We start from the raw sequence: 12,576 nt of genomic DNA on the forward strand, positions 1-12,576 counted from the left end.
AGCAGGAAAACCCAAACACTTCTGGATGTTGTGAGGTGATTGACAAGTGGATTAGTTGTGATTAGATGAGATCTAAAAGACTTAAATACATATCTGAATATCATCTTAATGCTGTGTAATGTGACATCTCAGATCAGAGTTGCACTCTGAGATTTTAGTGTTACAATACTGACCAATATAGCAAACTTGAGAAGAAATTGTCTATCTCCGTGTGGAGTAGAACTATATACTGCACTGAAAATGGTAGGTCACACTGACATTCAGACCTGAAATGGTCTGACACTTATACTGTATGATCAATAGTTAATCTGCATCATGTTAATTCAAGTAACTGAAACCGATAATAATAATGTTACTGTGAATGTGATTTACTTTCAGCTCCTATGCTTAGATGAATCTTACTGTATGATGACCACTAGCAATGGAAAAAGCTTTTTCTGATGCAGAGTTAAAACGTTACAGTACCATATATCTTGTAATCAGACTCAATTAGCCTCTTGCATGTATCTACACTGTACTTTGATGCTTGACTATGCTTTGATTAAAAGTATATTTTCGGTGGAGATTAATAACTTTGTGACTGGCATTTCAATGACTTGAGTAATAGTGACCAGCTGCCAACCACCAACCAATCACATTTATTTTCAATAAAAACTGCTGTCAAGCTTGGTTGGCTTCATGCCAGCAACTGTACTCCCCCCATCCCAACTCCAGCTCCCCAAAAATCTCACTGATATTGTTTTCAGGTTTCATCCAGCTTTCTATACCTAGTAGTATGTGAGCTTCACTGCTTTTCAGGAGTGCTGTAAACTCAGGCACTTTCTTTGAATGCTTCAGCAGTTACCCATCAGGATTTTAATACTGTTACCTGCAGAAGGCATTTCTTTCGATCTTACACTGATACTTCTAGATTTCCTACAGCTATCATTATCTGGATTGGATGGAGAGTTGCCTAACCCAAAAAACCCCTCTGTGCATCCCAGTCAGCTACCTGAGTAGCAGCCTCTGATGCATAGCACCCATCTGACCCATTTAGGGGGACTCTATAGTTCTCGGTCCTATGGCTCCAGTCTTGGAAGTTGCAGCCTAGCTTGCCACAGAACCTTCGAAGTCTCTGGTTCAGTCTTTCCACTCAGCTCAGAACCAAAGGGCCATGGTTAGTTCTGGGGACAATGCTGCAAATTGAGGACTTGTTGAAACTCCATGTACAAGGCTAGCCTTCTCAACCTTTTCTGATATTTGCAGGAATGTTCCAAGTATGACCCTGGAGCCCAGATGACAGGCACCATTTGTCTCAGTGTTTACCACAGCCTACAGTTGGTTGCATCCTGTCCCTCAATGGCTGCTGGAATAGTCTCTTCAACATGTTGAATGAAGCCCCCAAGCATACACACTGAGTGATCTGATGTCCTTTCCTGTCCCTGCTGCCATTTTCGTGAGGGGTACTATCATTTGCCAAATGTTTAAATTGCTGACAATTAATAGACCTTTACCCTTTTGCACCTGCCTCCTCTCGACACATGATGAAACAGATTTCCCCAAAACAGGTGAACTGAGTCACACTGGCTCAGTTTCAGTTGCTGTGTAAGACAGCACCTCAAACTTGTTGGTTAGTGGGATTGGTACAACACCCTGAGTCCTCCCTGGTCCCCACCCACCTTATACAGGACACCCAGATCAACCACAGAGATCTCACCCACAGTTAAGTGGATGAGAAATGATAGATTCTGTACTTTCTGCAGAGGAGTCAGGATCCACAGGAGAGGATAGTACTTGAAGTATCTCGTGAACTGGTATCACAGGCACACAAATCTTGGAAGCTTTCCCAACTGACCAATTTGCACCAGTTTCCAATCATTTGACAGTAGTCAGGCTGATTACCATCTGCTTACAAATGTCAACCAACTCATCCCATCTTCGAGAATAGAATTCAGAGTAGGGCTACATTTTGGCTGGAGAAATGTATTACAGGGCAGTGAAGAAATAACTTTAAATGAAGCTCCGGTACTGATTATCTTTTAATCTGTTGAGCTAAAAAGTTGATGATTACTTATAAGAATTAAAGCAAATACATAAAATGAGATTTCTGTTAAGGAAACACAAAAAACTGTGGTAAAAGTTACCAGTTTCATAAAACATTTTGAGGTTAATTATACTTGTTATAAAACTCAAAAACAGAGTTAATTTATGATAAATGTGGGTAATATATAAAGGCTACTTCCTTTAATGGAAAACTAGAGGTAATTCAATATGTCAGCTACAGTATCCGCTACATTAACAACGACAAACCCTGATTTACTGCAAATTACTCGTAGATTATTCACTGGACAATAGTAGCTACTGAAAATTCTCAAGAAAGTACATTTATTTGCATTGATATACAAGGAAGTTCAGGGTGATGAATTCTTCGGCAGTAACTGTGAACCACAAACACTGATCTGCTATGAAATAAGTTATGTAACCAAGGAACTCACAATGATAACTTATGAAACTACAGTCTTGTGAGTGCCTGAAAATTCTCAAAAATAATCTATTTCTCACTTAATTATACAATGAAATTAGACAATGATTGCTTTGAATGAGGACAGGTGTATTGTTCTCAAAAATTTTAAAAGATCACAAGTAGGTTTAAGCCTACAATTGGTGGTAACAGTACGAATTTATTGTGGCACTCTCAAATGTTTCAAATTTCACACTATATCACAGTACAAATGGGTATTGATACAATCAATGAAAAAATATGCAGATCTGCTAATAATTGCTAAGATTTGCTAATAATCATAAAATAATGCTGGAGCATGAAGGAGAGAATGACAGAGAGAGAGAAAGTTTGGGATAAAAAAAAAAACACTATGTCAGGATACAGGAGGAATGGCATATAAAATGACAGGAGACGAAGGGTGACATCAATACAGGGGAAGTGGGCAACTTAATAAAGGTTCAGGTCAGGATTATTGTGAGAACAAAGGATGACCTGGAGGGAGTGTTTCCACCTGGACTCAAAGCACTGCTGAATTTTTGGTGTTGTTTTGTGCAATGTATTCAGTAACTAGGCAGATGGTTTCACAGTTTGCCACAGTTTGAAAATGGCTAATATGACTATGCAGCTGGTTTGTTAACGTAGTCATATTAAATGCCATATTGCAATCACAGCACAGCTACAGATACAAATAAATCCTTGGTAGCAGACATAATGTCAATGAATCTATATGCATGAAGGTAAATGGTTTCCAATCCAGATGACAGAAGAAATTTTCACCACTAGAAACAGGCTGTCAAGAGGTGGAAATATTGTGACACATAGCTCCCAATAACAAGAATGTGTGAAGTTGTATCTTAGTTCCTCTTTTATTTAGGCCTAGTTATTTACTTGACCTGTGGGCATTTTGCACAGTAATATTGGTTTATCAAGGATGTTTCAGAAATTGCTGTGTATTTTTTGTTTTTACTGATTCAATTTTTATTTACTCCAGTAGGATTAAAAGGTGTACAGTAATTAAATATAATTATGACTCATCATAAATATAAAACATTCAGCATTGTATATTTGTTAAAGGTCTGAACTTGTTTAATGAGGATATTTCATTGCCACAATTTAATCATAATGTTCAGACATACCATTTATTAAAGAGCTCATATCTACTTCATTGAAGACAGTTGGATTCTGAATAGATTAGCAGTCACTATTAGATAATGTACTTCTGTTTCCGTTGAGTATGTAACCACGAGGAACAAACTTAAGCTAGACTTCAGTACATATAAATCCCCTCAGTCAGCATTATACAAGATGATATGGATATTGAAACCATAACATTCAGTTCCTTCCCAGTTATTTCTACTAAGTCCCAGTAGCACTCTAACTACCTGGTGAATGTAAAAATGTTTTATACTGAGGTCTGTTAACTATAAGAACCACCACCTCATATGTCACCAAGTACATTACTGCACAAAAGCACTCAAAGGGCTGTTCAGTGGAGTACTGGATTAATTCTTTGACCTCAAACTTGATTCCTCCTTTGTGTATATAGCCAGACCCTCTACCCTTATATTGTCACTGCAGTGACGTTACAGTGGCTTGCATCAGTCAGGGGACACCAGTTTGGTTTCTGTGACTTCTGCATAATTCTTTGTTATAAGTAACACATTTGTAGAAATATCTTTAGATTTTTTAATTTCCCATAGTTATTTACTATTTGTTATTGAACAAGCTTCCCAGGTTTTGATGAAAAAGGCCAAATGTATTTTGATTGTTACCCTCTGTGCTCTCCAAGTTCCCACAGTTTTTTCACTAATTGCTGCTACTGGGCATATCACCATTCAGCAATTACATCTGTAAGAAACATTTACTCTAAAAAGGACCCTGGGGGAATTAATGGAAATGAAATTGACTATATAGAAAGTGCATATAAATATCCTGAATATAGTCTTATATAAATTTTCACAACAGACTGTTTAAGTGGAATCTACTACCTTGTTACCTTCACAAAGAATATGGTCCATAAAATATGGATATAAGTAACAAATAAATGTATTTAAATAATTCTAACGTTAGCTATTATTACCTCATGAGATTTTGTTGAGCATCTGGTGAAAGGGAAAATACATTAATCCCAGCAGAGTCAGTAAATGCAGTTCCAAAGCCCTTGACAGTTTGATATTTAGTACCTCTATCAACTTGCAGTGTCAGGCCTACAAGTAAAATAAAACGTGAGAGTGCTTAAGTAGGTAAGTACATTATTTTTTCACGAAAATATGTAGCTAATATTACTTAGATGCCTAATGTGCCTAAAATACAAATAACCTCAAATTTTGCAAAAACAGACGTAATGTCTGATGGGATAACAGCAATCAGTGATTTTATAATGTTACTTATAGTCCGTCTTGATTGCAAAATTTTTTTTTTTTATTCATATGACCGGTTTCGGTTCATTCAGAACCATCTTCACATCTGTAACAATAATGATATTAATTTACTATTTCATGGAAGCAACTCTTTTTCATCCTATTTTATGTGATGCAGCACGCGAAAGTTGCTGGATTTGGATGTGTTACTCCCGTAACTGAAATATCAGGTACGTTCAGGAACATCTGATGTTGATTAGATAGGATGAAAATGAGTTGCTTCCGTGAAATAGTAAATTAATATCATTATTGTTACAGATCTGAAGATGGTTCTGAATGAACCAAAACGGGTCATATGAATTAAAAAAAAAAAATGCAATCAAGACGGATTATAAGTAACATTACAAAACCTCAAATTTGTCAGTCCACTGTTTCCCAACAGCAATAAATATAGTAAAAAAAAGGACAAATAATTCACATTAATGTATGCTTTTGTAGCCACTGTTTGTATACAAAATTTCTTTTGAGTACTGAAACACCACATATGGTTAGTACTAATCAACCTTTCAGGCTGTTGCAAGCGTCATTCTTGAGTGGTATTTGAAACAGTAAGCTCAAGAAATCTCCAAATGTACCACAACTGTTCAACTAATCATCTGTAACTTCCTTTCCCTGATTATTTTTTACTTATTTGTAGTTAAATACTTCAGATTATCTATTTAATATTGTGAAGTTTGTAATGTAGAAGAATGGGACAGTATAAAATGAACAGAATGATACCATATATTCCGGAGATTGTGATACTATCATGCATTCCTTACGTGAAGTCATATACATGTAGAACTTTCATTTGTATTGTCTTACACTTACTATGTCTATGAAAGCCAATTAACTTATGATGAAATTAGGTGCATTATATACAAATCCAATTAATTTATGGAAGTAGTGTACTGCAAAATCAGAACAAGTCAGATCAAATGCAAATACAGTCTGAGAATATTCTATGTAAGAATAAGGAAGAAAGCACTGGTAATAAAGATAGAACTCAATGCAAAGATATCAGCATCATGTCAGTATCAAAATTCATGGTGTAATTCCAAAGTAATTAAAGGATGTAGTCAGTCTATTGTTATCATGAATATTTCATGTAATTTTGATGTAAAAACTGGTTTATTTCAACATACTAATTATGCCAAACTTGTTATCAACATTTGTCAAATTAAATCCTGTAATAAATGTTATGAAAGCATATGAATTTCAATTGTTGTTGTTGTTGTTGTGGTCTTCAGTTCTGAGACTGGTTTGATGCAGCTCTCCATGCTACTCAATCCTGTGCAAGCTTCTTCATCTCCCAGTACCTACTGCAACCTACATCCTTCTGAATCTGCTTAGTGTATTCATCTCTTGGTCTCCCTCTACGATTTTTACCCTCCCCACTGCCCTCCAATACTAAACTGGTGATCCCTTGATGCCTCAGAACATGTCCCACCAACCAATCCCTTCTTCTAGTCAAGTTGTGCCACAAACTCCTCTTCTCCCCTATTCTATTCAATACCTCCTCATTAGTTACGTGATCTACCCATCTAATCGTCAGCATTCTTCTGTAGCACCACATTTCGAAAGCTTCTATTCTCATCTTGTCCAAACTATTTATAGTCCATGTTTCACTTCCATACATGGCTACACTCCATACAAATACTTTCAGAAACGACTTCCTGATGCTTAAACCTATACTCAATGTTAACAAATTTCTCTTCTTCAGAAATGCTTTCCTTGCCATTGCCAGTCTACTTCAACCATCATCAGTTATTTTCCTTCCCAAATAGCGGAACTCCTTTACTACTTTAAGTGTCTCATTCCCTAATCTAATTCCCTCAGCATCACCCCACTTAATTCGACTACATTCCATTATCCTTGTTTTGCTTTTGTTGATGTTCATCTTATATCCTCCTTTCAAGACACTGTCCATTCCGTTCAACTGCTCTTCCAAGTCATTTGCTGTCTCTGACATAATTACAATGTCATCGGCGAACCTCAAAGTTTTTATTTCTTCTCCATGGATTTATACCTACTCCAAATTTTTCTTTTGTTTCCTTCACTGCTTGCTCAATATAGAGATTGAATAACATCGGGAAGAGGCTACAACCCTGTCTCACTCCCTTCCCAACCACTGCTTACCTTTCATGTCCTTCGACTCTTATAACTGCCATCTGGTTTCTGTACAAATTGTAAATAGCTTTTCGGTCCCTGTATTTTACCCCTGCCACCTTCAGAATTTGAAAGAGAGTATTCCAGTCAACATTGTCAAAAGCTTTTTCTAAGTCTACAAATGCTAGGAATGTAGGTTTCCCTTTCCTCAATCTAGCTTCTAAGATAAGTCGTAGGGTAAGTATTGCCTCACGTGTTATGAGATTTCTACAGAATCCAAACTGAAGTTCCTCGAGGTCGGCTTCTACTAGTTTTTCCATTCATCTGTAAAGAATTCGCATTAGTATTTTGCAGCCGTGACTTACTAAACTGATAGTTCGGTAATTTTCACATCTGTCAACACCTACTTTCTTTGGGATTGGAATTGTTATATTCTTCTTGAAGTCTGAGGGTATTTCGCCTGTCTCATACATCTTGCTCACCAGATGGTAGAGTTTTGTTAGGACTGGCTCTCCCAAGGCTGTCAGTAGTTCTAATGGAATGTTGTCTACTCCTGGAGCTTTGGTTCGACTCAGGTCTTTCAGTGCTCTGTCAAACTCTTCACGCAGTATCATATCTCCCATTTCATCTTCATCTACATCTTCTTCCATTTCCATAATATTGTCCTCAAGTACATCGCCCTTGAATAGACCCTTTATATACTCCTTCGCACCTTTCTGCTTCCCCTTCTTTGCTTAGAACTGGGTTTCCATCTGAGCTCTTGATATTCATACAAGTGGTTCTCTTTTCTCCAAAGGTCTCTTTAATTTTCCTGTAGGTAGTATCTATCTTACCCCTAGTGAGATAAGCCTCTACATTCTTACATTTGTCCTCTAGCCATCCCTGCTTAGCCATTTTGCACTTTCTGTCGATCTCATTTTTGAGACATTTGTATTCCTTTTTGCCTGCTTCATTTACTGCATTTTTATATTTTCTCCTTTCATCAATTAAATTCAATATTTCTTCTGTTACCCAAAGATTTCTACCAGTCCTCATCTTTTTACCTACTTGATCCTCTGCTGCCTTCACCACTTCTTCAACTGTATTTCTTTCCCCCATTCCTGTCAATTGTTCCCTTATGGTCTCCCTGAAACTCTGTACAACCTCTGGTTTAGTCAGCTTATCCAGGTCCCATCTCCTTAAATTCCCACCTTTTTGCATTTTCATCAGTTTTGATCTACAGTTCATAACCAATAGATTGTGGTCAGAGTCCACATCTGCCCCTGGAAATGTCTTACAGTTAAAAACCTGGATCCTAAATCTCTGTCTTACCATTATATAATCTATCTGAAACCTGTCAGTATCTCCAGGCTTCTTCCATGTATACAATCTTCTTTTATGATTCTTGAACCAAGTGTTAGCTATGATTAGGTTGTGCTCTGTGCAAAATTCTACCAGGCAGCTTCCTCTTTCGTTTCTTACCCCCAATCCATATTCACCTACTATGTTTCCTTCTCTCCCTTTTGCTACTGATGAATTCCAGTCACCCATGACTATTAAATTTTCGTCTCCCTTCACTATCTGAATAATTTCTTTTATCTCATCATACATTTCTCCAATTTCTTCATCATCTGCTGAGCTAGTAGGCATATAAACTTGTACTACTGTGGTAGGCGTGGGCTTCATATCTATCTTGGCCACAATAATGCATTCACTATGCTGTCTGTAGTACCTTACCCGCATTCCTATTTTCCTATTCATTATTAAACCTACTCCTGCATTACCACTATTTGATTTTGTGTTTATAACCCTGTAGTCACCTGTCCAGAAGTCTTGTTCCTTCTGCCACCAAACTACACTGATTCCCACTATATCTAACTTTAACCTATCCATTTCCCTTTTTAAATTTTCTAACCTACCTGCCCGATTAAGGGATCTGACATTCCACGCTCCGATCCGTAGAACGCCAGTTTTCTTTCTCCTGATAACGACATCCTCTTGAGTAGTCCCCGCCCGGAGATTCGAATGGGGGACTATTTTACCTCCAGAATGTTTTACCCAAGAGGACGCCATCATCATTTAACCATACAGTAAAGCTGCATGCCCTCGGGAAAAATTACGGCCGTAGTTTCCCCATGCTTTCAGCCGTTCACAGTACCAGCACAGCAAGGCCGTTTTGGTTAGTGTTACAAGGCCAGATCAGTCAATCATCCAGACTGTTGCTCCTGCAACTACTGAAAAGGTTGCTGCCCCTCTTCAGGAACCACACGTTTGTCTGGCCTCTCAACAGATACCCCTCCATTGTGGTTGGACCTACGGTATGGCTATCTGTATCACTGAGGCACGCAAGCCTCCCCACCAACGGCAAGGTCCATGGTTCATGAGGAATTTCAACTATAAGTTTAATTACATACAGTTCAAATAATACATAGAAAGCTTTGGTAATTGTTGGATATTATATAAGCACCAGTGGCAGTAGCTATGAGAGAGCAGTCAGTGTTGTGTTAGTCCTGAGTAAGTATTGCAGATAGTTTTGAGACAGTATTGTGTCTGTCCAGGATGAGAAATTTGTGTATGTATTTGTAGAAATAAATACAATTCAGTGCCAAAGAAACTGGTATAGGCATACACATTCAAATACAGAGATATGTAAACAGGCAGAATACGACACTGCAGTCGGCAATGCCTATATAAGACAACAAGTGTCTGGCACAGTTGTTAAATTGATTACTGCTGCTACAATGGCAGGTTATAGGATTTAAGTGAGTTTGAATGTGGTGTTATAATTGGTGCACAAGCGATGGGACACAGTGTCTCCAAGGTAGTGATGAAGGGATTTTTCTGTATGACCATTTCATCAGGAAACTGGTAAAACATCAAATCTCCAACATCACTGCAGCCAGAGAAAAATCCTGCACGAATGGGACCTATGATGACTGAAGAGAATTGTTCAACATGACAGCAGAGCAACCATTCTGCAAATTGTTGCAGATTTCAGTGTTGGGGTGTCAACAAGTGTTAGCATGCAAACAATTCAATGAAACATCATCAATATAGGCTTTTGGAGGTGAAGGCCCACTCATGTACCCTTGATGACTGCACAGCACGAAGCTTTATGTTTTGCCTGGGACTGTCAACACTGACCTGGGACTGTTGATGACTGGAAAGGAGACAAACTCATGAATCAATGGACACTGCATGTCGGCAGGGGACTGTTCTAGGTGGTGGAGGTTCTGTAATGATGTGGGGTGTGTGCAGTTGGAGTAATATGGGCCCCTGATATTTCTAGATATGACTCTGACAGGTGACATGTATGTAAGCATCCTGTCTGATCACCTGCATTCATTCATACCCATTGTGCATTCCAGCAGAGTTCGGCAATTCCAGCAGGACAATGCGATACCCCACACATCCGTAATTGCTACATAGTGGCTCCAGGAACACTTTTCTGAGTTTAAACACTTCCACTGGCCACCAAACTCCTCAGACATGAACATTATTGAGTGTATCTGGGATGCCTTGCAATGTGCTGTCCAGAAGAGATCTCCTCCCCCTCATACTCTTACAGATTTATGGGCAGCCCTGCAGGATTCATGGTGTCAGTTCCCCCTAGCACTACTTCAGACATTAGTCGAGTCCATGCCATCTTGTGTTGCGGCACTTCTGCGTGCTCGTGGGGGACCTACGTGAGATTAGGCAGGTGTACCAGTTCCTTTGACTCTTCAGTGTAGGTTGAAGATTAATTCCAATGTGTCAGCCAGTATAAAAAAACTGTCTTGATAATGCCATATGTGGATACCAGGTATCTTGTAAAAGGAAAGGGTGTTTATTTACAGAAAAGCTACATCACCCTTTAGACAAAAATCAGATACAAAAATTGAGTATTAAAGACTATTTACAGAAGTATCAAAATATTACAATACAATGGAGTGAAGCTGGTATGCTATGTCAAAAGGATGAACATATGTTTTGAGAATCAGAACAAAAACAAAATTGTATTGAATGATCAGGCTATCAGTACCTGCATTACCAGCAGAGAATATGACTACACATATGGATAAAGTAAAACAAAGTAAATGACTAGAGTAAATCACATGGATCATCAACATCAAGGACAACAACAAAAAATATTAACACTATAATAATTGCTATTTCTATGTGGAGTAGCAGAAACAGAAACATATGCATCATTTTTATTATTGCTGTGTTAGGCAAAACCATTCAGTACAGGAAGTCAAATTGAAGAAGCTAATCAGTTTTTATCCCATTATTACAAGAAACTCTTTGAAGAACTCGCAAGGTTTTTGATAAGAATCTGATGAACTTAGTAACAATTTAAAACAATTAAAATTGATTTCAGTTAAGACTTCAGTGGTAAAATAGGGGCAGTAACAAGCAAACTACATAACAGTGTAGAGAAAACAAAAAGAGATCTAAGTAACAGTTAAGGACAGTTGAAGAGTGGGGATAAACTTGATATCACAAATAATGAAGTAAAATTTTGAGGAATGAGGTGTCAAACTTTAGCAACCAGCTCACAGAACTAAAGAAGATCTTTCAGTAGAGTCAGAGCACAACAATTGGGAGAACAGAGTAGTTTTGTTGAGAATAGTATTGTAAAGCAGAATTAATAGATAAATGACATTGAAAAATTTGTATTGTTGAAAATGAAAAACAAAAATGTAATTTTCAATGTAGAAGGGTTGACAGTTGTAGATCTTTATCAGCAAACTGTTAAATATGTCAGAAAATGAACTAGAGATTTTACTGATGTTGTACCCGTATTTTACACAAATGTCCAGAAAAGTAGAGGTAATATGAATGAAAAGTAGGTAAAATATCACAAAAGAAAAGCAAAAAGAAAATACCTGAGTAAATGTGAATTATTAGCAAACATGAATGTCAACTATTTTGTGAACAAAGATACTGCAGGTCTTTTAAACATAATTAAGACTATAGACTGAAATGTTATTTGAAACACAAGCTGTCATGAAAACGTTTATTTGATTAAAAGAATGACAAAGCTAACAATGTTACCTTGGGAATTTGAAAATGTTATGTGTTTGTTAAGTGCAAAACTGAGTAGTAGCTATGTAGTGGGCAGTGATAATAAGAAATATTTAAAGTAAAATGCATATTCTACACCATTTTTTAAAAAAATTTCAATGTGTTTGTGTAATGGCAAATCAAAACACGTGCACTCAAACATACTTATGTCAGAAGTAGATGTGGATGTTTAAAAAAAAAAGTGATAATTTTGTACACCTTAGCTTCAAAGCATTGAAGGCACTGTACACTCATTTGTATACTATGTGACTGGTGAACACAGAGCCCCAGCTATTGTGGTGTATTTTTCCAAAATGTCAGATTTCTGTGCCACATTCATTCTTTGATTAATTTGTAAATTGTTCAAGTTATCTTCTGCTATCTTGCTGTCTTTCCTTAGTAGGTGCTATGTGCACATTTTTAGCGTTTTCAAGTGTATTTTCATGGCAGAATTAATGCATTCTTTGTGTATTATTTGTCTAAGAGCTAAGAATTTTTCTTACATTGTTGGAATGAACTTTGTGTACAGCTGGTTTAAACTGAGAATATTTGAAATATGGT

At 37.3% G+C, this 12,576-nt stretch overlaps 1 protein-coding gene across 1 annotated transcript in view; it reads right to left on the bottom strand.

Moving 5' to 3' along the window:
• LOC124798514 (lysosomal acid glucosylceramidase-like) overlaps positions 1-12,576 on the bottom strand; it is a 249,659-nt gene that overhangs the window by 130,979 nt on the left and 106,104 nt on the right. The window contains exon 4 of the mRNA XM_047261957.1: positions 4,563-4,689. Coding sequence (XP_047117913.1) covers positions 4,563-4,689 — 127 coding nt within the window. The remainder of the gene's footprint in view (positions 1-4,562; positions 4,690-12,576) is intronic.

This window comes from Schistocerca piceifrons, chromosome 5 (assembly GCF_021461385.2).
Source record: "Schistocerca piceifrons isolate TAMUIC-IGC-003096 chromosome 5, iqSchPice1.1, whole genome shotgun sequence".
In the NCBI taxonomy this organism is placed as follows: domain Eukaryota; kingdom Metazoa; phylum Arthropoda; class Insecta; order Orthoptera; family Acrididae; genus Schistocerca; species Schistocerca piceifrons.